The sequence below is a fragment of the Grampus griseus genome (assembly GCF_964374135.1).
Source record: "Grampus griseus genome assembly, chromosome: 10".
Taxonomy (NCBI): domain Eukaryota; kingdom Metazoa; phylum Chordata; class Mammalia; order Artiodactyla; family Delphinidae; genus Grampus; species Grampus griseus.
This window is the reverse complement of record NC_139004.1, coordinates 28586534-28613990: the sequence shown is the minus strand read 5'-3', so window position 1 is coordinate 28613990 and position 27457 is coordinate 28586534. Positions and strand designations below refer to the sequence as shown.

The window sequence follows — 27457 nt, the reverse complement described above, 5'->3', positions numbered from 1 at the left end:
ATGATTTGGACGAGATCTGCTTGCATTCTCTCTTTCATCTTGTTTTTTGCCCACATAGCAGCTGTATCGGTAAGTAGGTTCTGTTCTTCATGGTATTTAGAAATATTCATTGTAGTGTATGTTATCCATTTACTGTATCTTTATTTCTTTTCAGATTAAGCATCTTTCTAAAGGAAATGGTAAGAACTAATTGAAATGTATAGAGTGTTTTCTGAACTTTCTCTCTTTTGTTCAGCAATACTGATAACAATATTTTCCCCCACTTTTAACAGTACATGATGGAGAGTTTGATGAACAGAAGGCTATTTCAGAAATCAATTTAGGTGGGTGCAATTTCTGCCATCATTAATGCCTTTAAATAATTTAAAATCCTGTGATAGAATTGCTGAAAATCTCTTAACCTTCGTAGTATGGTATTGGGTAACTGTAGGAGAGAACTCTTCATTCGTGCCTCATTAGAATTTGCAGAGTTTCTGAAAATGGAAATGTGGAAGGAGAATAATGGTTAGACCAAATTTTCTAGAACTAGTGAGTGCTCAGCGGATCTAGAAATATATAACAAGATTTTTGTTGGTAAAAAATTTATTCTTCCAGTTTTCATTTTGAAAAAAGAAAAAAGAAGGGAAAATGGATGATTATTTTGCTTGCTAAAGGAAAATGTAAGGAATATGCCTTTGGTTATATTTAGTGGGGAAAAAACCCCAGTCCCTTTACTGGCCCATCATATTCACTAACAACTGTTTGCTTGGGACTTGGAGAGGAGTGTGAAGTGTCTCTGTTTCGACACCTTGTCCACAAAAACATTCCTTGAAGAAATCCATTGGTCTCATCCATTACTGAGAGGAGAGAGATGCCAAGTAATCGTCTCTCTTTTCTCTCTCGTCCTGTCTCTAAAATGGGGGAGAAGCTGCGACATTCTGGGTATCTTTGGTTAGAATTGGTGGGAAACAGAGGTTCCATATTTCTGATCATAAGTACCTTATAGTTTACAAAAGCTTTCATATCCAATTGCATATTTATTTGTCAGATTCTGTAATGGGGGGCTTCCCTGGTGGCGCAGTGGTTGAGAGTCCACCTGCCGATGCAGGGGACGCGGGTTCGTGCCCCGGTCCGGGAAGATCCCACGTGCCGCGGAGCGGCTGGGCCTGTGAGCCATGGCTGCTGAGCCTGCGCATCCGGAGCCTGTGCTCCACAGCGGGAGAGGCCACAGCAGTGAGAGGCCCGCGTACCGCAAAAAAAAAAAAAAAAAAAAATCTGTAATGGGGTGAGTGCTATTTTCATTTTGCAGGAAGGAACAGGAGGCTCCTTTGGGTCAAGTTGACTCACCCAAGACCACAGATGGCAGTGGTAGAGCTCACCTCCAGGTCTTGTGACTCATAGCTTAATAGCTCAGTCCTATATGAAGAATGTAAAACTAAAAAATCCCATACCTTAGGGGTAAATTCCTCTGGCTTTGTCCCATTTACAGGGAAGCCAGTCTAGGTGATATTTAGTTGGAAAACCTTGAGAATGATTGCAGGGGTAAAGTAGAAATCACTTAGGAAAGTAAATGGGTGCATGGGTCTCAAGACTTCAGAGCCAGGCATCAAGCCCTCTCTCTTTAAAGTCAGGCAGTCAAGGTGTCTGTAATTCAGAGGATCTGCTGTATCTTAAAGGTCCTGAGGCAGGAAAGCCTTGAGGTTTTAGAGCAGTGCTTCTCAAACTTTAGCATCAGAATCCCCCAGAGGATTCAACACCAATGAGATTAGATTTATTTCCCCCCTATTAAGGCTGCTCTAAACCATCAAGGCTTTCCTGCCCCAGGATGTTTCTATTTGCTGTTGCCCCTGCCTTCAATTCCCTTCCTTCACTCCCCACTCCACTAGATTTCTGCGTAAATGCCACCTCCTCAGGCAGGCTTTCCCTGACCACCATTTATGAATATCAACCCTCCTTCACCTCAGCACTCTTTTCCTTCTTACTCTGTTTTACGGGGTTTTTTTTTCAATTATGCTTTTCACCATCAGCCATACTTTACATTTATTTATTTATTTGTATCCCCTTCCTCTCCAATCAAGAATGTCATCTCCCCGAGTGCTTTGTTTTGTTCTCCACTATATCCCCAGCATCTAGAACAAGGCATAGGACACATTAAGCACTTAATAAGTATATGTTTCATGAACAAACTGGGTAGTGAACAGGCTGGGGCTTGCTTTCAATGGATCTGTACTTCTTGGTGAAATTCTCCTACTGCACTCTCTCACTCCTCTGTGACCCCATCCATGCTGACCAGCCCTTGGGGCCAAGGTCCCAGTAGGCTTCTTCACATTGCTCTGGAAGAGCCCTTCCCTCATCCAGGCCAGGGGTCAAGAAATGCATAATTTTGCCCAGGACCGGCCTAGGCAAGAGTATGGATGGACCAGCCCATAGTAGCCCTACTGAAAAGGCAATTCAAAACCTGGGTCCTGCTGCCTGTGAGGCAGTGGCATCACTGCTGTTTGTTGTTGTTTAATTGTGCTGTTATATGACTAGGTTATGGTCCTGAGGTTAAGTAAATCTAGGAAATATGGGCATGAGGGAGGGAGTGATTCAGGGACAGCCTTAGTTAGTCATTAACAAGCACAACCAGGAAGCCTCATCATAATAACACCTCCACGGTGTCATTACAGAGCCTGAACCCAGCTCCTGAATGAGCTGTAAGCTTTGCCAAATGAGACCGCTGATTCCATGTGAAGTTGTGGTGATCATCCTCTAGTGTGATTTTCCAGCTGTAAATCAGGGGCTGTTCTCAGAATGAAGTATGATCTGATGATTCTGTCTGAAGTAGTCTGTGTTTTCAAGGGAAGGATACTTGTCAAATTTTAGGGCTGTAATAAGAAGTGACATTCTTTTAAATGCCCTTAGTTTTCCCACCAGGATCGTCCCTTTTAAGGATCTTACCAATGCCATCAGGGAGAAAGTATATTCTGCTAAGGTCCTAACAGCAGATGTTTGGAGCCATGGTTTTGAATGGATCTACCCATACTTGCCAGGTCTTCTTTATTATCAGGGCAGCACCCTGAGCTTGGCTTTGGAGGACACCATTGTTTTTTCATGGGGAAGAGCAAAATCAACCCATTTAGCTAGGGTGGGGAAGAAGGATAGTACAATAGCAGAAAGGACCCTGGACGGGAAGTGGGAAACTATAGCTCACTCAGCTGCTGACCACCTGGTACCTCATTTCCTGTCTCAGGAAGTCCCATTTCAACCCCCAAAGTATAAGAGTTTTGAAGTCAATGAAGTCAATGACCAAAAAGATTCCTTCTAACTTGTCTCTTACTTTTAAGATTCTTGGACAAGATTTCTTTTCTTTTTTTTAATTGAAGTATAGTTGATTTACACCATAATATTAGTTTCAGGTGTACAACAGAGTGATTCAATATCTTCAAAGGTATACTCCATTTACAGTCATTATAAAATATTGACTATATTCTCTGTGCTGTATAATATATCCTAGTAGTTTATTTATTTTATACATAGTAGTTTGTACCTCTTAATCTTCTACCCCTATCTTGCCCTTCCCAACCCCCTTCCCTATTGCCACTGGTAACCACTAGTTTGTTCTCTATATCTATTTCTGTTTTGTTATATTCACTTGTTTGTTTTATATTTTAGATTCCACATATAAGTGATAGCATAGAGTACTTGTATTTCTCTGTCTGACTTATTTCACTAAGCATAATGCCTTCTAGGTTTCTTGTTCCAAAAATGACAATAGAGAATGTGACAATATCTGATATTTATTGGCTATTTACATTTGTTCAATTAGAAGAAACTTTTGCATTGTTTCAAAAGCGTTTCACCACATAAAGATTAACAACTAAAGACTTACAATAGAAAAGATTCATTTTATTTTGAGAGATCCCTTTTAGTAATTCTCATTCAAATATTTCTTTTTTTAAAATCCATGTCTAGCTGCAGGCTTGGACCTCTTTCAGGGGGACATTTTTCTACAGGTGAGTACCTGCTAGGAACACAATAACATTCCCCCCAGGACTGGCTGTGTCATAGGATGGTGAGCTTCTGCTCTGTGTCCAGCCACTGAGATGAACAAATCTCATCTATAATCTGTACCCACAAAGACTTCCACTGTGGTTGCTGGTAAACAAAAACAGACAAAAACATTAGCGAACAGTACAAGACAGTCTATAATTATTAAATTGCTTGTCCATCCAATTTTCCTAATAAGTGAAGCATGAGAGAGAAGGAAATCCACCACCATATTGAAAGTGGCTATTTCAGTTTTGAGGAATTGTAGGTCACCTTTATTTGGTTCTCAAAAATTTCTCTGGAATTTTCTAAAATGTCTGTAATGAACTTCTATTGATTTTACAATATAATCAGAAGATAAGTTGACTAAACTGTTTGAATTGTGTGACAGATTGTTAGTGGTGTGAGAGTTTAGAGAAGGGGGAAGCCAAGGAGACCAACTGTCCAGTCACCTTTGCCTTTATTTCTGCAGAATTCCAGAAATGGCCTGAGAGACCCCAGCGCCAGGTGGAAGTTCCCCATCCCTTACATCCTGGCCGACAATCTGGGTAATATTAATTGTTCTTCATTAGGAGTTTTGAGTTGAATTCTTCTGTCTCACCTCTCCTCCTGATCATCAGCTTCAGACTTGGGGTAACTACCAACGTATAAAAGGGTTTCTAAGCTCTGACAGTTCTTTACCGTACGGTATGAGAGGCATGACATTACATCTGAACCCATGCTGCTTAACCAGTCTGAGATACAGAGTATCAAATAATGATTTTTAAAATGCAGAACACACTAACATGTTAATCAGACCAAGAGCAACACAAAGAACAAAAATGAAATATAATTTGACATCATAGCAATGAAAAATGTGCACTTGCAATAACAGTTTGTTTAGGTTGAATCTAAATATGGTACCAGGATACTAGTTTCAACATATTGATTTCTTCCCTTTCTGTTGCAAGACAAACATGTCACCCTTTTGAGAAATAGAAAAGACTATATTTCATTGTCCTTGTTCCTCTGTATTAAAATTTTCTATTCTTTTCTCTCTCTTAATATAAAGGACTGAAATCAGTTGCATTTTGTTCATTGTTGAAAATAGTAATTGGTGGAAATAAATAAATATTAGAAGCCACGCGTGGACACTGGCCGACATCAAGCCCCTGACTGACAGCTCAGCAGCCACCATGATGCGGTGCCTGTCTGGGAGGCCCATCCTCTGTGGATGGGCAAGAGGAGAGGGGAAGCTAGGACAATGTTGCTCAGTCTTAATGAGCTGCTGTGCTGCTCACCTTGTCAGGAGACATAGATTATGTTTCAAGAATTTTCCATCACTTTTTATCAGTGCTGCCTCCCATGCCTTTTCTGGAGAAAAGCTACGTAGTAACAAGTGCTGTTTTTCTCAGTTATTTTATGGAAAATTGAGCTGAGTTGTTTTTCCCCAGTGTTTGACAGGGCACTTGGAAATTCAAGGAGCATCCCTATTTACTGGGACATGATTTAAGAAACATTAATTTTAAAAATATGAGATAAGTATGTGGTAAAGTGCCAAGAATTAGAAACTCTTTGAGAGAATGCTGAAAATCAAATGTGCAAGAATGTAATTTAATTTTATAGAACTTAGCTTAAGTTGTAACTTAGAGACCTACCTCCAACAAGTTGATGGGATTAAAAACCACACACACACACACACACACACACACACACACACACACACGGTAAGAAACAATCTCCTTTCCTTTGGAGTATCTTTCTCCCCCACCCATCCTTGTCTTATGCAATACCAAGGTATGTACACGTGCAGATTAGGCAAAAGGAATGATATTTGATCTTTGGTCATTGATCCACAAAGGTTACTAATAGGCATCTATAGGTCCCTAAGGCTTCTGCTGCTTTGGTTCCAAACTTGGGTTACAGAAATCTTTTCTAAGGCTGCCTGCAGAGCTGCCTATCTAGGCTTGCCATCTATTGGGGATCCTACAGGGAAGCAGCATAAATATTACACATACTTCTTATGCTTTCAGGAGCCATAAACCTCTGTAAGCTCTGCTCTCTTCCTCTAGCAAGAGTGGTGACTTTTTAGATTGGGGGAAGGAATCCCTTTCCCAATGCTCTCCAAAGTACTTTATCCAGAAGACAGAAGTGGCTTGAATCACTTCTGTCTTGTGCTCTGCCATGCGGCTCTCCTGAGGGAAGGTACTCAGAACTTCTGCTTAAATGGGGGATAATGAAAGGAAGAAAGTGGGGAAGTTATGATTTTGTTCAGCCACACATACGTAAGTGTATTCTTATTTTGTAGATATATATACATTATGTATTTAACATATGCACTTAGTGTTTATATCCACAAATAATGTGTCAGTTTTAGTTTTCAAGGGATCTATTTACTATATAAAAAAAAATCTGTCATGGCCCCCAGTGGATTTCATGTGGTGGCGTGATTTTCTATGTTCATAGGTTATATATATTATCCAAGAGCTAGCTAAGGCTCATTGATATTTTTATTGATTTCTGCAGCACTGAATGCCAAAGGAGCTATTCTCTATGCCTTTGAAATGTTCCGCCTCAAGTCCTGTGTGGATTTCAAGCCCTATGAAGGAGAGAGCTCGTACATCATCTTTCAGCAGTTTGATGGGTTAGTATGAAATTTTACAGAGTGTGAAAATCACATGTCCTTTGATTATAAAAAGTGACACATCTCTTTCAAAGGCTAAAAGAAGAAATTGGAAAGAAACTAAAAGCAAACTCAAATCTTTCACTGTGAATTTTTTAAAGTGGCATCACATTTTTAATGAGCTCTGTAGAGAATGAATTGTTTGGAAACCTCGGGGAACCAGGGAGACTCATCTCAGTTCTTTTCCTGGGTTGAGGTTATGCTTTAAATTACAGTCCTTTTTTTTTCTGGTACTCGGGCCTCTCACTGTTGTGGCCTCTCCCGTTGCGGAGCACAGGCTTCGGACGCGCAGGCTCAGCGGCCATGGCTCACGGGCTCAGCCGCTCTGCGGCATGTGGGATCCTCCCGGACCGGGGCACGAACCCGCGTTCCCTGCATCGGCAGGCGGCTCCCAACCACTGCGCCACCAGGGAAGCCCCCCTTTTATTTTTTTGTCAGGTTTATTAAAGTATGAAATGCATCCTTTTGATGGCTCTGTTTTAAATTATAGTACTCTGATGGCTGGACCTCTTTGAAAAGTTCTAGATGTAGATTTGCTTTTCAGAGTTACTTATTTCTAAGAAGAAATAAATGGTATATCAAGAAAGAAGACATTTGTCTTCAGCGGTGCGTATATCAACCAGTCTGAGCTAGATGAAGTTGCGAAGCAAAGCCACCATCTGCCGTGACTCTGTAGGTCTGTGTCTTCAAGACCCAGCTGGAGGTATCTCTTCACACTGCAGTTCCCAACATGGCCTCTAGGTGTTGCCTGGATTTCGTTGTCTAGTTCTGAAGGTGGGGATTTTGTTAATCATGGATGGGTAACAGACGTAAAGAAGGAAGTTAGCACATGCTTTAGCTCCTCGAGAAGAGTCTTAGACCTCAAAAGGTGTAAGCTTGGCAAGTAGGGGTGGTGGAGTAATAACAAGTGAATAGGTCTAGTATGCTATGGTGACCGCAGAAGCAGGACATAGTGTGAAGTGAAGATTCAGGCAGAGCCAAGCTGAGTGGCAGAGAGATGAAGAAAGGAGAAGGATGGAGAGGTAGAGGAAAGGGAAGGGCAAATGGGAGGTGGAAAGAGAGAGAAAACCCGAATTCGGGGGACTCTTATTGCCTGTGGTCGGGAGATGTCTCTATTACACTTAAGTTAGGGGAGAGGAAAAGGGAGGAAGAGGGTCCAGGAAAGGGGCTGGCCCAAAGCGCCCCAAACCCTTCAGGATCCTGGTCCTCTGAAGCTGGAGGTTAACTGGGCTCTTTCAGAAGGACAAGGTCAAAGATTTACAGAGTGGTGGAGTTACCGTATTTTGCAACTTACACCTTTCCTTTGGGGAGGGATGTTAAAAAAAAGATAAATAATAAATGCTCCCTCTGGATTGTGAATATTTTGCAGAGTTAACTCTGAATTGGTAATAAAATGCTACCGTCAGGCAAGGTGATAACGGTGATGTTTGCACAACTCAGTACATTAACTAAAGATCATTGAATTGTACACTTAAGATTGGTGAATTTTATAGTATGTCAATTATACCTTAATAAAGTTGTTAGAAAATAACTAAGGTCTATCTTTGAGTAGAAATCAAGCCTATTAGCATTTGAACTTATATGATGTTAGCAGTCTTGGGAAAACAGTGGCAGGTAATTTAATGTGATTGTCACCAAGGAACTCACAATTCACTGGTAGCATTTAAACTATTGTCAGATCTCTTATTCTGTTGAGCGTTGGTTAAGGTATAGATCCTTGTTGAGGTGGAAAATCAGATGTACGAGAAAAGACAAAAATAATTGGGAAAAAGAGGGAAAGAGGCTGCACACGAGGAATTTAGAGTATCTGCTAGCAGTCCTGAGTCCACTATTTTCTGAGGGAATTTATGGGTCCTTCTTGCCTGGAGCCCTTCAGTCATAAGTTAGGCCACCTGCTGTGTGTTGTCATAATGCTGCAGATTGGGTAATACCCCAAGAAATGAACTTGATTAACTTGCATTTTTAATGAGGTTCTTTTTTATGATCATAAAATATATGCCTGCTCATTATAGGAAATTTGAAAAGTCATGAAAATGTAAAGGAGAAGACGTAACTCAACCACAGCCACTGCTCAGACAGCTTTGTGGTATAAAAGCAATAGTGTTGTTCTTTGGAATGCCCCATGGGTTTGTGAAGGTGAAGAAAAATGCCAATTTTTACTTCTTTTTACCTGATGCATTATTAGGATTGATTTGCCTCTGAGTATGTAGGCGTACTTTTATAATGGCCTTTCACTTTTAAAGCCTGCATAATATTCTCTCCAGGGAATGTTGCTTTTTTCACCAGTGCCCTATGTTGATGAGAATGGTATCAGTAGTTTCTTTTTGAAATCAAACTTAAATTTCTTCAAACCTAACCTAATTTGTGTTTTGGAATCCTATGAATTACAGCTGCTTAAGAATTCTCTAGAAGAAACTTTCTTTCTTCCCTTTAAAGGTGCTGGTCTGAGGTTGGCGACCGACACGTAGGACAGAACCTTTCCATTGGCGAGGGATGCGACTATAAGGCCATCATTGAACATGAGATCCTGCATGCTCTGGGGTTCTACCATGAGCAGTCAAGGACAGACCGGGATGACTATGTGAAGATCTGGTGGGATGAAATTCTTCCAGGTGTGTATGAACCCAAGGTGCTATTATCTTTATCACTTGCTCAGCCCAACCCTGGGATGACCAGGCCAAACCTATGTATGAATGAGAGCTTCAATTTCTCCAGGAGGAACACAAAATATGGCCTCTCCCGTAGGCTGTGCTCATCTGATCACAACTGATCCCATATAAGTGTCTCAGGGAAAGGCGAATGGTGGTTAACTAAATGTAGGCTTAACTGATCATCAAAAGCTCTTGCTTTGTTTCAGTGTTTTTGTTGAAAATCTATCTAAAATTCTATTCTCCTGTCTTAGTGAGTAAAATGAATTAGGTCCCTGAGGATGTCAGGGTCCTGTTTCTGCATGTGAAATGTTGTGTAGAAAACTGCATGAGGTTTAGTTGACTGTATGATAATCCGAAGACATACTCCAGAATTTTCTTTGTTGCTTTACCAAATCAACAATAGGTGTTTACAAACAAAACAACTACAGCAAAAACCAAAACCACCTTTTATCTGAATTTGCACTCCCAATTGTGTTAATTCTAGCTAATAGTTGTTCTGATTCATCAAAATGCACAAGTCTTTTCTTTCTCCTTTCTAAGCACCTCTTTCCTTCTGCCCCCAACCCATAAAGGATAACACAGTTTTATTTCACATATTATTACGCAGTTATTCTAAAAATTCTGATGAAGATGTTATAACTCAGTTTACCAATGGACATTCCATGCTGTGTTTCTGAAAACACCTAGTTTTTTTAAAAAGATTCTTTCGATTTTAAAGTCTTTATTGAATTTGTTACAATATTGCTTCTGTTTTATGTTTTGGTTTTTTTGGCCATGAGGCATGGGGGATCTTAGCTCCCTGACCAGGGATCAAACCTGCACCCCCTGCATTGGAAGGTGAAATCTTAACCACCAGAGGACCACCAGCGAAGTCCCAACACCTCGTGTTTGATTAGGAATTAGTTCAGGAAGTGGAAAAGCATCATTTTTGGCAGTGATAGCTTAATGAAACTTTAATGTATTGGAAGTGCCTTAACTATGACCACACATGGTTTTCATGAAGCAAATCGTTGCCTCGTAATTATCTGTTTCATTTAGATCCCAGTTTAACATATGAGTTCACAGACTGCAGTGCATCTCTAATAATTTTAGGGACTTGGAAGAACTGGCCATACTTTACAATTAAATAGCAGTCTCCAAAAGACTTCTGCCGGAACTGGCTCGTCTTGGAGTCAGCTGTAACCGTGGATCTCACAGGAGGCAGGGGTACAGATGGCTAATCCTATCGAAATCACCTCTGGGGTTTCTCAATCTGTGTTCCTCCCGGCACCTCCTATTCTGATATTTCATGAATGTGGAGTACTGGTGGGAGGAGGGGAAACTATGTGGTTTATAAAAGCCTAATCTGTTACCAGGATTGGACCCACACCTATACTCCCACCCATCCTACCATTCAACCACTGAGCTAGAGGCCAAGTAATATTCTTCTTTGTCCCCCGATACAATCTAGAGAAGTTCTAGACAGTATTCACCCAAGTATGAAATAATAGATCAAAAACAGTATATTTTGTCTCCCAGGGGTAATTGCCTTATATCTGGGTCTGTGTAGATACGCCAGAAGAGTGCAGATCAAAGGACCGAATCTCTGCTTGTGAGGCTCCGGGCAGTATTAGACTTCGTCTGAATTTGCGAGAGGCCTGAATTTCTTACTTTCTCTTATATACTTAACTCTGCTGAAAATGACATGAGGAAGCAGAAAACATTCGCATTTTTAAGTCTTGAAGAACACAATGCTCGGTGCTTTTAAGATGTTTTAGACCATATGAGGTCTCCTTTCTCAGAGGGAGCCTGTACACTTACAAGGATAATTTGCAGACATGCTCGGTTTTGGGTTGAGCATGAATGACTCACCATGTTTGCTCATCTCCTGTCTGTGTTTTCATTAGGTGTAATTTCATATATCTAAACTGCTTGCAATCACTGGAGAACTCTTCTCAAATGAGACATCAAATCCAATTTAGATCATAAGCAAGGGCAGTATTATTGCTCAGGGTAATTTATGACTTTATTGCATCTCATCTTCAGTTGATGACAATCTTATTATTTAACCTAGGAAGATACTCTATTGGCCATATAGTTTTCTCCCCAAATCCATCTCTGTTTCTGAAGTCAGAATTATGTTTTCTGGACCTGTTTCCTTTTATTAAGCAAAACACTTCTGAGGTCTAGCAGGTGGTCTACAGACTACAGTCTGTGGGCCATATCTGTTTGCTTTTGTAAATAAAGCTTTATTGGAACATAGCCATGCCCATTTGTTTACATACTGCCTATGGCTGGTTTTGTGCTATAACAGCAGAGTTGAGTAGTTGTGACAGAGACCATACATCTTGCAAAGCCAAAAGTATTTTCTATCTGACCCTTTACACAAAAGTTTTGCCCATGAGCTCTGGTTTACAAGATCACTTCCTCTTCAACCTCTCGGCTGTGAGTTCCCTGAAGGACCGTGCCTGTCCTAGTCACTGCCAGGGACCACCACCCACCTAGCACAGCTCCCAGTAAATAGTAGGCATGACAAAAATGTGTTGAGTTAAATTTTAAAATGTATTAAAAACATTTATTTGGTAAAGCATTCTGATAAGTATCCTTGGATAATAAAGAATAAAACTATCTATTTTAACCTGATGATTTTATTGCAAGTTAAGGAAAGCAGCCAGTGAGTTGAAAGTGCCTTGCTTAAGATACCACTGAGAGTTACCAGGAGACCCCAGACCCACGCCCAAGTCCTCACACCCCCTAAATGCTTTTTATAATTTTGCCCCCTTAACGGCCATCTGAAGACCACATGCTCTGGAAGGAATGACTCTCCTCCTTCCCTGTTGAGGTTATTTACTTCTTGCAGTTCTGTACCAACTTTGAAAATGCTTCGATCCCTCTTGGATTAAGTCCCCATAAAACCCCTGTGAGTTGGGAGGATGTAACATCAGTATTGTCATTTTATAGTTAAAACAAGTTCTGATCAAAGGGGTTCATGGGCTTTTCCAAAAGCATCTGGGGACCACTGCCAGGCTGTACCACACTTCTCCAATCCTGAGTGTACCTGAGTTGATGTCTTTGAAAGCTGGTCACATTTTCTTCTAATTATTAAAAACAGTTGGATGGGAAGCTAGAAAGGGAGAAAGAGATGATGAAGGTGGGAAGTTTTGACTGGGAGAGTTATGAGTATTCTCATTCAGTTTTTCTATCACTTCCTAAGAAGGGAATTAAAAACCGTGAACTTCCCATTATTGCAGCTGAACCAGTAAATTCCTGATGGCTGCTGGATTAAGAGAGTATCTGGGTGGTTTCTCATTTCAGCATTTCACATTGCAGGGCATATTCTCTTACTTATGCTAATCTCATTTAAAATATTTTCATTTTCTATTTTGAAAGGAAAGTCAGTTTTCTTCCTATTCTGTTTTTCTCACCATGGGGCCATTTCTAGAACAGGAGAGTGTGAGCCTTGATTGACAGGACGCCACTTTCTCGCCAGGTGCTAAACTTTCCTTCTGCCCGTTAGATTTCTTTTTCCTAAATTGTTGGAGAGCTGGCCAGGTACAGCTCTTGGTGGATGAGGTACTTGGCTGTTAGCAAGATGGATCAATCCTGAATATTTTCCTGAGTTCAAAAATTCCTTTTCCTACCATGAGGAATACCTGTCTCCACTTCGATATCTTATCTTCTCTTTCTTAAATCTTCATACATACACACACACACATTTATTTATTTATTTATATGTATAAAAATGAATCTTTGATTTAAATATACATTTAATAACATGCATTGTATATTTACATTACATTATAATATATGTATATATTATGCACATATTTAATAATATGTATATATTTATTATTAATTATAACATGTATTTTTTTTCTCTTTGGGAGTATTTGCCCATTTATTTAATTACTATGCCAGTTTCAAGCTACCACACAATTTTACTGAACAAGGAGTTAGGGAAAGATTCTCAGAATCAGTTCTCCTGACCTGGACAAGGTGGCCCCAGCTCATGACTCTTTCCCACTCAAACCAGCTTCCTCTTACTTTTTAAAAAATTTATTAATTTTATTTATTTATTTTTGGCCGTGTTGAGTCTTTGTTGCTGCCCACAGGCTTTCTCTATTTAATATCCATTATAATAATTGTATGTACTATTATATAATATATTAGTACTTTACAATGTTATTAGTGAACATTGATATATATTAATTTTATATATATTGTGCAAATTATAAAATATGTTAAATATGTATATATATTTAGATCAAAGATGCATTATTCTGCCCCCTCTCCCTTATTTTGGTCTCTGCTTGAGTATCTAGTCAAAGAGGGTAGGATGGGGAAATGACATGACTGATCAGGGCCTGTGGATTCCCTCCTTGACAGGTTATCAGCACAACTTTAACACCTATGATGACAACTTCATCACAGACCTCAACACACCCTATGATTACGAGTCTTTGATGCACTATGAGCCTTTCTCATTTAACAAGAATGCTAGTGTCCCCACCATCACAGCCAAGATCCCTGAGTTTAACTCCATCATTGGGCAGCGCCTGGATTTCAGTGGTATCGATTTGGAGAGGCTGAACAGAATGTACAACTGCAGTGAGTACCTCTGGGTCTGAGAACTGGGTAACCCCCCTGACCTTACGGGACTCCTGTACATTTTCCTTTGTGTTAATTTGTTAATTTTGTTAATTTGTCCATTTCATTAAGGACATTAGTTTCCCTATCCTTAGAAAAAATCGTAACACCTACCCCACAAGATGGTCATGAAAATCAATTATGTGTTTGTGTTCTGTAAAGTGAAAATATTGGGCCAATGTAAGGAGCTGGAATTGTCCAACTTCTCCAGCTTCCCTTTGAAGGATGCCTCCTTATGTAAAGCCCAAGATAGTTATAGGCTTGAAAGTATTTTGTATCTTAAATTCTTTGTCCAGGTTAGTGGTTCCTGGAGTCCTCTAATGCTCAGAGATGGGATGTTTTCTAAAATGGCCCCATTGGTCTTCAGAGACACATTCTTTAATCCTGTTCAATATGTATGTAGAGAAGATCTACTAAGAACGAAGCCCAGCATAATAGGTACCTCATTCTTGATCTAAAGGAGTCGATGGTTGGCATTTACAGAAAAGCATGATGGTAAGCCTTTTTATAGTTTGACTCTGTGAAGTGTGTAGGGCTGCATCTGTGTTGGCAGGTTCTGCTATCTAATGCATGATGGTAGGACTTACAATTGAGAAAAATCAAGACAACGAAAGGCTCATGATCCTGCTAAAACAATGACATCTTAGTAGCCTTAGCCATTAGGTATTTGACATGAGAGACCTTAAATTTTTAACCAGGTGACAAAAATATCATTTGCAGCCACAACTCACACCCTTTTGGACCACTGTGATTTTGAGAAGGCAAACATCTGTGGGATGATTCAGGGTACCAGAGATACTGCTGACTGGGTCCATGAGGACAGCACTCAGCCTGGACAAGCGGATCACACCTTGGAGGGACGATGCACAGGTCAGTGAAGGCAGCAAGTGGGTACATTATGGAGGTTCTCCAGGTTCAAGGGGAAATGGCAGCTGGCATGTTTGGCCTCAGCTGGAATGCTAGTTATCAAACCTGGAACTCTGAGTGAGGACAAAAACCATTTCTCATATCTTTATTATTATTTTTGTGCGGTATGCGGGCCTCTCACTGTTGTGGCCTCTCCCGTTGTGGAGCACAGGCTCCGGATGTGCAGGCTCAGCGGCCATGGCTCACGGGCCCAGCCGCTCCACAGCATATGGGATCTTCCCAGACCGGGGCACGAACCCGTGTCCCCTGCATCGGCAGGCGGACTCTCAACCACTGCGCCACCAGGGAAGCCCGACATATCTTTATTATTAACGCAATAAAAAGCATCCAGGTTCTGGGCATGCAGAAGAAAGGTTCATTTAAGTGATGACAAAACTGATACAGACATAATGGTTGATATGAATTTGTACTTGTTGGTTATCTAGTTTATATAGAGTGTGTGTAACACAGGAAACTGTACTCAATATTTTGTAATAACCTATAAGGGAAAAGAGTCTGAAAAGGAATATCTATATCCATCCATCTATCTATCTATCTATCTATCTATCTATCTATCTATCTATCTATCTATCTATCTATCTGAATCTCTGTGCTGTATACCTAAAACTAACAACGACACTAAATCAACTATACTTCAATAAAAATTTTTTTTAATTTTAAAAAATATATGACTTTGTAGGACTTCCTTGGTGGTGCAGTGGTTAGGAATCAGCCTGCCAATGCAGGGGACACGGGTTCGATCCCTGGTCTGGAGAGATCCCACATGCCGCAGAGCAGCTAAGCCCATGTGCCACAACTACTGAGCATTTGCTCTAGAGCCCACGAGCCACAACTACTGAGCCCACGTGCATAGACCCCATGCTCCGCAACAAGAGGGGCCACTGCAATGAGAAGCTTGCACACTGTAACAAAGAATAGCCCCCGCTCGCCACAACTAGAGAAAGCCTGCGGGCAGCAACAAGGACCCAGTGCAGCCAAATATATATATGTATATGACTTTGTAAATTAAGGCAATGTCTCTAACAGCAGCGTCCTCCGGTGGAACTACAGTGCGCACCACATATGTAATGTAAAATTTTCTAACAGTCACATAAAAAAGAAATGAGGGAAATTCTCTTTAGTAATATACTTAACCCAATATATCCAAAATCTTAACATTTCAATGTGCAATCAATATAAAAACTATTAATGAGATACTTCACACTTCTTTACAGTAGGTATTTGAAATCTGGTGTATATTTTATCCTTACAGCAAATCTCAGTTTGGACGGGCCACAGTTCAAGTGCTCCGTCGCCATATACGTTTGGTAGCTGCCATATTGGATAACAGCTTCAGATAGTTCCTGTACATGGTTTGTGCAGTGAGAAAGCCATAAAGTCAGGAGAGACCTGGGTTTAAAATCTGGCTCCACCACTTGCTAATTGTGACCCCAAGAAGTTGTTTTTGTTGTCGTTGCTGTTTAAGTCTTTTGGCTTTTTGTAAGCCTCTCTGACCATCAAGCTATTGATCCTTCCCAGCGAGCTTGGAAAGAGATAGTGCGTCTAGAATCTTCCAAGGCAGACCAGCAGCCTGACTCCCTACTTATTTCCCCCATCGTCCCTTTCTCTCCAGAGGTTCTATTTATTTTTCAATTTCTATCTTAACACCCTTTTATTATGTGCTTGTCATTGAAATTGTACCAACCCTATTTGGAAGCAGGCGGGGTTATAGATTATAATAGCCTTTTAAAGATTGGACTATCATGAAGTCCCTTAGTCCACGCCTGTGTGAGAGTTGTTAAGAGTTCCTTCACGGAAGAGACCCAGCTTATCACCCAGATGCCAGGCCACCAGGGAGAATGTTGGAGGTTGTCAACAATTGCCACTCTTCCTCGCGCCTTGGCAAAGGGCGAAAGTCTCTGTTACACATCAGATTATTAAACATATAATCTCCAGTGTCCAAAGGGTGATCTACGCCTGAAGTTCTCTTTAAATTTCCATCATAGCCTCTAATCTAATCTCTCCTGTGGGTTTGCTGCTAGGCTAATGTGCAAGTTCCAGCTAAACAGAAAGGTGATTTCCGTGTGAGAGGAATCTGCTGAAAGAATATTCTAGCATTTTAGTAGGAAAGGAAAGGACCACAGCCCAGAGAGGTAACTAGAAAAGCTTTCTCAGGTTAACTTGACCAGCCATTATGCTTCTTCCACAGGAGGCAGATAATGGGACGGGGTTTCCTTTGCTAGAGAGCACTGCCTTATTCAGGTAGATGCATACACTCAAAGAGCTCGAAGGATAGAAGCCACTTCCCACTTGAATCCCAGAGGGATGAATGAATACCCAGTTACTGGCAGCTCTAGGGCAAGAATTCAGGTCTCCTGACTCCTCAGCTTGAGTTATTGGGCTTGCACTTCATACTTCTGACCTCAACTGGTGGAATTCCTGAGCAAGGATAACCAGGAGACCGTCTTAGCCCTGTGAGCTCTTGTTTACCCTAACCCAAGCCCTCAGCAATTCACGACACAAAAGTCTAAGGCTAGTAAGATAAAGTATTGAGAAGAACATACCGGCAAATATAATTTACCCTGATGATATATTAAAGACATATGGTATTTTTCAGCTTTGTGGAAAGCTTATTTAAACATCCTTGCTCATGCCCCATATGTGAGGCAAGATGAGGCAAGGACTCATACTGTCAAAGTACCTGGAACTGTAGATGCCCACTTCATTTTTACTTGATGAAATGTTTTGAGTGGAGCATTTGGTAAGAGGTTGAGTATTGGAGTAAGTTTAGATGACTTCTTTTTTTTAAAGAATGGTAACGTTTTTATTTATTTATTTTTATATTTATTTATGGCTGTGTTGGGTCTTCATTTCTGCACGAGGGCTTTCTCTAGTTGCGGCGAGCGGGGGCCACTCTTCATCGCGGTGCGCGGGCCTCTCACTATCGCGGCCTCTCTTGTGGAGCACAGGCTCCAGACGCGTGCAGGCTCCGTAGTTGTGGCTCATGGACCCAGTCGCTCCACGGCATGTGGGATCTTCCCGGACCAGGGCTCGAACCCGTGTCCCCTGCATTGGCAGGTCGATTCTCAACCACTGCGCCACCAGGGAAGCCCTAGATGACTTCTTTATATGCAAGAATTGTTCATTGTCCTTGCCTTTGAAAAAGTGTGCTGGTTTTCCAAGTGATGTATTTGTTTAGCCACCTGCTTGTTTTAGGGGAGAGAATTTTGAGATACATGAGTTGGGCAAACCCAGCCTCTGGCATAAATGTAGACCCTTTCTCCCCTCTTTCTTAGTGTTCCTCCAAGGCTTTCTTTACATTCAGGAGAAACCCTCAGTTGGTCCCTAATGTGCCTTGAATGCCTCTTCTTAGGACACAGTAAAGTTGATTCTTTACCACTGATAGTACACCCAGTTATTAGGCTACAAAAGGATGAAACTGAACCCTTCTCATTGTGAATATTTAAAATTCAATTCCTAAAACTTTGAATCCCACAGTTTCTTATATAGCTAGGAGGCCATCGCTTTTCCTTGGATTGAATCTCTAAACAACAAAGTTAATGAAGAAAATGGAATTCATCTCACAGACACTAGATTCCATCAACTTCGCTTAAAGTCTGTATTTCCTTAAGTCAGAGGTGTACATTTCACAACCTTGGGAACAAAGGCAATCAAAAGAGGCAGTGGAGAGCTGTGACTTTGACCAGCAATTCTGTCCGTGGAGACAGACAGAATATTTACTGACAAACAACCTTTTTATTTTCCCCAGAAGAGTTCTAGCCTTTGTTGCATGGATGATGGCTGTTGCTCACTGTTTCACTTTGCCTGGGCTGAGGGCACCCTGGGGCATTTGTGGCCAGAGGTGGGACTTTAGGTTCCTCTCTCCATAGGTGCCGGCTACTTCATGTACTTCAGTACCAGCTTGGGGATAGCAGAGGAGGCAGCCCTGTTGGAGTCTCGGATTCTTTACCCAAAGAGGAAGCAGCAATGCCTGCAGTTTTTCTATAAAATGACAGGAAGCCCTTCAGACAGACTCACCATCTGGGTCAGGAGGGATGACGGTACGGGCAACGTTCGCAAGCTGGTCAAGGTGAAGACCTTTCAAGGTACTTAAAGGCATCCTGCAAGGACTGATTGGGTTTCATATTTGGGATTGTGCTTTTTCTCCTCCTTCCCCTCCCTCTCCCTTTTCACCCTCCTCCCCCTCTGTCTCCTCTTCCTTCCTTTCCTCCACCTCCCTTCTGCCTCTTTGAAATGCATAATGCCTGGCATGTTTTAACCACTCAATGGATGTTTTACCCATTCAGAAATTACGGGTTCAGGTGAGCCTGAAATATACTATTGAAAGAGGCCAATCAGGGAAAGAAAAAAGAAGGCCAATCAGAATATAAAAATCTAGTTTTCACTAGAGCTTTGGAGAAGGACAGAATAGAGAAAATTGGTGATTCAAAGGCGGAGATTGGAAGGTAAAAGGGAAGCTGCCTCTGTTTCAGCAAACTGATTGATACCACTATTTAATACACTGAGGTAACTTGAAACCCACTTGTGAAGTTGGTGGCAAGCAAGTGACTTGTATACATTAACTTCACTAAGATCACTTATATATTCCTTAGTGATACTTTATGTATTTCGATAAGAAGATCATAAAAACCTTAAAATGCTAAGGTAGTTAGTTGGTTGTGAGAGTAATCTGACTGAAAATCAAGATCCAGGGTTATAAAAGCTAAGTACTTACATTCTTTGATTATGGTGGTGGTTCGTTCATAAATAGAAAAGGAGAGACGTGTTTTTCTAGTTTTCCATTCAACAAAGAATTTCTCAATTAAAATGGGATAAAGGAAGCATTCTTTGTGTACTTCTAGAAGAAGCTGCTGCTCTTGAAGGGTGGAGGCTTCCTCAGTAAAGGCTACTCAGAAGAACGGGGGCCCAAATTGTCTCTACCCAGGTCACTCTGTGGGTAGAAAATACTACAAATAATGGTTTTGAGGGGTTCACTTTTCTGGCTGAAATTTACAGAGCATCTTTATCAAATAGAGGGATGACAGCTAGGTGCCCTTTAAGAGTTGAGAATTTGCTGAGTTACCAAGGATTATAAATATGGACATATGAAATTGCCATTGTTTGACCTTTAACTTATCAAAGGTCTGTTTTATACGGTTCAGCCCAATACTTGTGCATTCAGTGCTAACATTAAGGGGGTGGGGGCATTTATACCAACAAACCCAGGGGAAAGCCCAGAACCTGCAGAATGGAATAATAATGGAAAACAAATTCATGATTAAGACTTTTATGATAAATCAGAGTGTGTCTTTTTTTTTTTTCTTTTTTAGCGATTTTCCCATACTAGATATGTGACTTTGGGAAAGTTCCTTAACAAGTTTATAGCAGTTCTCTCCTGTGTTTGTTGTGAAGATTACATGAGGTCGTTCATGTAAAGCACCTGCCACAGTACGAGGTTCCAAGCAAGTGCTCCAAAAATGTTAGTCACAGTTGTCACCAATTTTATTCTCTGTCCTCAGGAGATTTGGACCAAAATTGGAAAATTGCCCATGTTACACTAAGAGAGGAAAAGAAGTTTCGCTACATTTTCCAGGGCACAAAGGGTGACCCCCAGAACTTGAGTGGGGGAATTTCCCTGGATGACATCACTTTGACAGAAACCCCATGCCCCGCAGGGGTTTGGACGGTCCGGAAATTCTCTCAAGTCCTGCAGAACACAGTTAAAGGGGACAAGCTTCAGAGCCCTCGATTCTATAATTCAGAGGGCTACGGTTTGGGGTTGACCTTGTACCCTCATGGCAGAACGACCTCCAGGAGCCCTGGGTACTTGGGACTTGCCTTTCATCTGTGTAGTGGAGAGAATGATGCTGTCCTGGAGTGGCCAGTGGAGAACAGACAGGTGATAATGACAATACTTGACCAGGAACCCGATGTCAGGAAGAGAATGTCCTCCAGCATGGTGTTCACTACCTCCAAGTCCCAGACGTCTACAGGTAGGTGGTTAGAAGACCTGCCCCTCCACCTGGAAGGGCCAACAGACACAGTTCTCATCTGTACAGGAGAGATTAACTTTCCCCTCACATTTCCTCCTTGGGCACATCTACAGCAATGTCATGTTGGAGCATTAAGTTAAAATGTCCTTGTTTCTTTTTTCTTTCAATGAAGTGTAGTTGATTTACAATGTTGTGTTAGTTTCTGCTGTACAGCAAAGTGATTCAGATATACATATTTATTCTTTTTCATATTCTTTTCCATTATGGTTTATTACAGGCTATTGAATACAGTTCCTTGTGCCATTCAATAGGACTTTGTTGTTTATCTATTTTATATACAGTAGTTTGTATCTGCTGATCCCAAACTCCTAATTTATCCCTCCCACCCCCTTTCCGCTTTGGTAACCAGAAGTTTGTTTTCTATGTAAGTGAAAATTTTCAGTGTCATCTTATCTCTCTCTCTTTCCTGAATTCATCCATCAGGCATCTAACTAAGGGCTTGCAAGGTGCCAAGCTCTGTGCCAGTCCCTTAGAGTACAAGCAAACCAGCCAGTCCCTGCCTCACTGAGCTCAGTCCGAGAAGACAGATCCAGCTAATCATTTATCAAATACTCAGAATTTGTGAGGCTCTGGGCAAAACTAATGCACTGAGTCCTAGAATATTACTCATTGTCAGTAGGTCCATGAAACAAACTTGCATGAATAAAGGAACGGGCAAACTATTTTTTTTTTTTCCAAAAGAAGAGACTTAAGCCTTAAAAGGAAGAAGCTATAGCTCTCTCTTCCCCTTCATTGAAAAGTCACTCAGTAGTGGGCAATGACCCTTCACAGGGGTGGTTCGCTGCTCCACCCCCCTCCCAATTCTCAGGGGTTTTTTTGGGGGGGTTTATTATTCAAACAGAAAGTTACAAAAATTATAATCATCCTCATCAATTCACTCAGTCCCATGTAATTAATTTTTTTTAACTTGATCTTTTGTTAGCACTTTTATGAATTCATCAGTTTTCCATTAGAGTTCTGAAAATGCTTATTCATTCAGTTCAGCAGTATAGTCAGTTACCAGAAACCTGTACTTGTCAGTCTTTTCCATGAATTCCTTGAAGATGAAAACCATTTATAGGAACATTTTTGCAAAAGCATCAGAGTACACCCAGACCTGTCTGTAAATGACAAAAGACTTAAAAATGACCACGGTTAAAGATTTGACGAAAGTTCATAATAATGCAATTGACAAGGAAATTTAGTTATTTCTGAGATATACATTTTAAAGTAATAACTAGAATTATGACTTACTGCACCAGAACATACAAGATTTTTAGAAATTTCATGTAATGTCCGAAACATTTATATTAACATATTTCCATACAAATAACCCAAAGAAAGTTTAGTATAAGTTGTTTTGTTTGTTTGTTTGTACTGCAGGTTCTTATCAGTCATCAATTTTATACACATCAGTGTATACGTGTCAATCCCAATCGCCCAATTCAGCACACCACCATCCCCACCCCACCGCGGTTTTCCCCCCTTGGTGTCCATATGTTTGTTCTCTACATCTGTGTCTCAACTTCTGCCCTGCAAACCGGTTCATCTGTACCATTTTTCTAGGTTCCACATACATGCGTTAATATACGATATTTGTTTTTCTCTTTCTGACTTACTTCACTCTGTATGACAGTCTCTAGATCCGTCCACATCTCAACAAATGACCCAATTTCGTTCCTTTTTATGGCTGAGTAATATTCCATTGTATATATGTACCACATCTTCTTTACCCATTCGTCTGTCGATGGGCATTTAGGTTGCTTCCATGACCTGGCTATTGTAAATAGTGCTGCAATGAACATTGGGGTGCATATGTCTTTTTGAATTATGGCTTTCTTAGGGTATATGCCCAGTAGTGGGATTGCTGGATCATATGGTAATTCTATTTTAGTTTTTTTAAGGAACCTCCATACTGTTCTCCATAGTGGTTGTATCAATTTACATTCCCACCAACAGTGCAAGAGGGTTCCCTTTTCTCCACACCCTCTCCAGCATAATTCTCCTGGAAAGAGTAAATAACCTGATTTTTTTCCAACACATTTTTTCTGATTAACAAAGCTCTTATGGGTAAACAACAAGGTCCTACTGTACAGCACAGAGAACTATATTCAATATCCTATGATAAACCATAATGGAAAAGAATAGTAAAAAAATGTATATATACATATAACTGAATCACTTTGCCGTACAGCAGAAATTAACACATTGCAAATCAACCATACTTCAATTAAAAAAAAGCTCTCTATACTCATTAAAGACAGATGGAAAGTGAAAAGTAAAGCGATAATGTGATTTTCTGTAACCTGTAACTTTGCAGCAATGAATGGCTCCGTCATCTGGGACAGGCCGTCTGTCGTGGGGTCCTATGACAAGAGCTGTGCCTGTTTTAGAAGCATCGACTGGGGCTGGGGTGCTATCATCTCCCACCAAATGCTGAAAAGGAGGAGTTACCTTAAAAATGACGACCTTATATTGTTTGTGGACTTTGAAGGTATTTTGCTGGTTTTCCTGAATCAATAATCCTATGTTCTGGGTGTTCTATTGACTTTACATGGATTTTTTTAAAGCATCTCATGGAAGGTGGGGATCTTTGGGGGGGACTAGGTTAAAAAAAAAAAAAAAAAAAGATGTGCTCTAAGAGAACCACATTGTGCTCTTTTATTGAAGGACTCCCATCTCGATTTTAACTGTCCTGGGGAGAAACTAAAATTTTAGTGTCACCTTTTTGTATAACTTATCAAATGTGACAGTTGGCTGACTTCAATTTAGTTTCAATCAGTCTATTCATACTCACTTTATGCTTCTCTTCTCAAGTTAAATAAATAAAATCGTGATTGGACTACTTTAAACATAAACATGGCAAAAAAGGAGTGAAATCTTGCCATGTCCAACAGCATGGATGGACCTGAGGGGCATGATGCTTCGTGAAATACGTCAGATAGATAAAGGCAAATACTGTATGTTTTTACTTACATGTGGAATCTGAAAAACAAAGCAAATGAACAAATATAACAAAACAGACTCACAGATACAGAGAACAAACTAGTGGTTACCAGAGGGGAAAGGGGTAGGGGTAGGGACAAAATAGGGGCAGGGGATTAAGAGGTACAAACTACTATGTATGAAATAAGTTACAAAGATGGAATGTACAGCACAGGGAAGATAGTCAATATTTTATAATAACTTTGTATGACGTGTAATCTATAAAAATGTCAAATGACTATTTATACACCTTAAAACTAATATAATATTTTAAGTCAACTATGCTTCAATAAAAAATAATCCATCTATAAAATAGTTGGCATTATGAAAATCCGCTGGATTTAAAGCCGCTTTTCTACGTCACTAAGGTGATGACCAAGAGGGGTGGAAGCAGCCCAGGGAGCTTTCTCCAGGAGGGGAAATGAATTGTTGTCAGGTTTAATCATATATCTTCCTCACCACCCTTTGTCTCTTTCCTCAAGATATCACCCACCTTGAGCAGACTGAAGTTCACATTGAAGACAGCAGGCTGATCCCCCAAAGCCTCGTTCTCCAAGGCCAGGAGCAGCCGGCTTCAGAAGAAGGTTCGGGAAAGGCCTCCTTAGAGAAAGACCTACTGGGCAGCCTGGGCCAGGGGCATCGCAGCCGACAGAAGCGGTCGGTGGACAACACGGGCCCCATGGAGGACCACAACTGGCCCCAGTACTTCAGGGACCCATGTGACCCGAACCCTTGTCAAAACGAAGGCATCTGTGTGAACGTGAAGGGGATGGCGAGCTGCAGGTAGGCTCTGTGGCCTGGGGCGGCAGGTGTAGGCCGGCAGAGGGGAGCCCTATGTCTGCTTACCCTGCTAAAAGGCACGTTTCTCAGGTCAGGGCATCCACGCCATCAGATGGTCAACCGTGTCGGTCCTTGACTCCACAAAGCCGTGCCTGGAATCAGAGGGCGGAGCAGGGGTCCTGCCAGAGCAGAAGAGTCCCAAATCTCCTGTCTCTTCACGTGTGTCCCTTTGCTACCTCTGGGACATTGTCAACAGCATCTTGAATGTTGTTGGAACTTTGAACTCCACTGCAGGGCTCAAAAATGACCCAGAGCTTTTTTTTTTTTTTTTTTTTTTTTTTAATATTTATTCGTTTGTAGCGGGTCTTAGTTGTGGGAGATGGGCTCCTTAGTTGAAGCTTTCAGACTCCTTAGTTATGGCATGTGAACTCTTAGTGGCATGCATGTGGGATCTAGTGGCATGCATGTGGGCCCAAACCTGGGCCCCCTGCAATGGGAGCAGGGAGTCTTATCCACTGCACCACCAGGGAAGTCCCGACCCAGAGCTTTTAGCATCAAGGCTCCACCACAGGGACTCAGGACCAAGCTTAAACCTTCCCTGACTGCAAATGTTATTATTGTTATTAATTATTATTTCTATTGTCCATTAGTGCAATTGTACTATTATCATATTTATGTTTTCAATAATAATAAGAAGAATATCTGATATTTGGGGGCTGCTTGCTCTGTGTCACATGCTCCCCTGAGCAGTATGCATTCATGATCTAAATTATTCCTCATAGCCACCCTGTGGCATAAAGGCCCTTCTTATCCCCGCTTAGGGCATAAGAAATTTGAAGCTTAGAGAAGTAAGTAATTTGTCTGAAATTACCCAGATGGTAAATGCTGGAGCTTAGACTTGCAATCCAGGTCTGTCTGTCAGCACAGTTTGCTATATTTAATAGTTCTTTTTATAATGTTTGTTATTTGCATAAAATATTTCCTAAAAGGATGTATGTGATGACAGAGCATCAGTTTCATTTGATAGAATAGTAGCAGATGTGGGAGCCGGTCTGCTTGGCCCAAAACACCTACATTTCTTCTCAGCTCTTTTTGATCTCCACTATGTTCTTTCTTTTTTAAACTTTTATTTTGAAATAATTTTAGATTTACAGATACACTTCAGAAATGCAGCAGAGTTCCCCATACCCTAAAGTCAACATCTTACATAACCATCGTACGTTAGCAAAGGCAAGAAATGAGCATTAACAAAGGGAAATACTATTAAAAATAGTATTAACTAAACGATACACCTTATCCAGATTTCCCCAGTTTTTCCACCAATACACTTTTTCTGTTCCAGGATCCAATTCAGGACCCCGTGTTCCATTTAGTTTTCATGTCTCCTTAGCTCCTTCAATCCTGAGCTGGTCCTTGGTCTTGTCTTTCATTATCTTGATACTTTTGAAGAGCATTGATCAGTTGTTTTACAAATTGTTCCTCAATTTGAGTTTATCTGATGTCTTCTCATGATTATATTGGGGTTGTACATTTTGGTAAGAACCAAGACGTGATATGACCTTCTCAGTGTGTCATGTGAGGGGTACTGGATGTCAATATGTGTTATTACCGGTGATGTTAACCTTGTCATCTGGCCAAGAGGGTGTCTGCCAGCCCTGTCTCCTGAGAAGTTACCATTCCTCACTCTTTAATTAACACACGTCTTGGGAGAGACACTCGGAGACCATGCAGACATCTTGCCTTTCCTCAAACCCTCACCCACTAATTTCAGCATCCGTTGGTGGAGTTTGCTGAACCATCACTACTGTGTGTCAGGAAACACATTCTTTAAGTGTCCCAAACCTTCCTCCTGAACTTTGCATATGGTAGCCAAGAGGACAGGGTCTGGAGACAGACCTTCAGAGATTAGATTTCAAGAGTGAGACACTTACTAACTGTGTGGCCTTGAGCAAATTATCTAACTTTTCTGAAAGATAAGGATGATGAGAATGGCCTGGTAATAACCACCACCTCAAAGGGTTGTTCCAGGATTAAATTAATTGACTTGCGTAAAGCACTTTGAACGAGGCCAGGTGCGTGTAACTGCTGAGTGTCCCCTGCCATTGTTGCTGTGTTGGTCTTGTTGTCAGGAAGCCCTTGGGGCTCAGGTGGTTCCCACACACCCCTGTGTCCTGTCTCCCCAGGTGCGTCTCTGGCCACGCCTTCTTCTACACTGGGGAGCGATGTCAGGCCATGCAGGTGCACGGCAGCCTCCTGGGCCTGATGATCGGAGGCGCAGCCAGCATGGTTTTATTGACCTTCACCATCATCTCCATCCTTCGCCAAAGGCCAGGCAGTGATGCCCGCTGACATCAACTAGACTGCAGAAGCACCTCCAGCCCTTGGACCCTCCCTTTCCTTCCCGTGCTCATTGCAGTTTGGGGCACCTTCTATCGGCCTTGCTTTGCCTCCAGCCTCTTGTGTGACCCTTACGGTTTTCCTGTCCCCACCCTTACATGGTTCTGTTACCCTGCTCTGTGCTCCAAATGTATCTAGTGTGTCCTGTAATGACGCTCTTATCCCTTGTTTAATAGACTGTCTTTCCCATATACTGTAAGCTCTACGCGGGCAGACCCACCTTTACCGTGTTAGCCCAGTGCCTGGGAGTCTGCCTGGCCTGGCATGCATGGTCACTCAGTAAAAACGAATAAATGAGCCAGTAATTGAATGAACAACTAAGATATAGAAACTCTCTCCTTTCTACTGCAAGTAAGATGTATACAATGAAACGCATATGTTTTTTGTACTAGAATCAAACACTCAAATAC

At 41.2% G+C, this 27457-nt stretch overlaps 1 protein-coding gene across 1 annotated transcript; it reads left to right on the top strand.

The window, feature by feature from the left end:
• Positions 1 to 26999, top strand: MEP1A (meprin A subunit alpha; the record flags this gene model as incomplete). Its single annotated transcript, XM_082663483.1, has 14 exons — positions 1 to 69; positions 155 to 179; positions 273 to 323; positions 3934 to 3974; positions 4481 to 4556; positions 6514 to 6631; positions 9107 to 9282; positions 13687 to 13908; positions 14668 to 14817; positions 18744 to 18959; positions 20373 to 20846; positions 23206 to 23379; positions 24353 to 24653; positions 26834 to 26999. The coding sequence occupies 14 exons, from the start codon at positions 1 to 3 to the stop codon at positions 26997 to 26999; spliced, it is 2259 nt and encodes a 752-aa protein (XP_082519609.1).
• Positions 27000 to 27457: the final 458 nt, after the last annotated feature.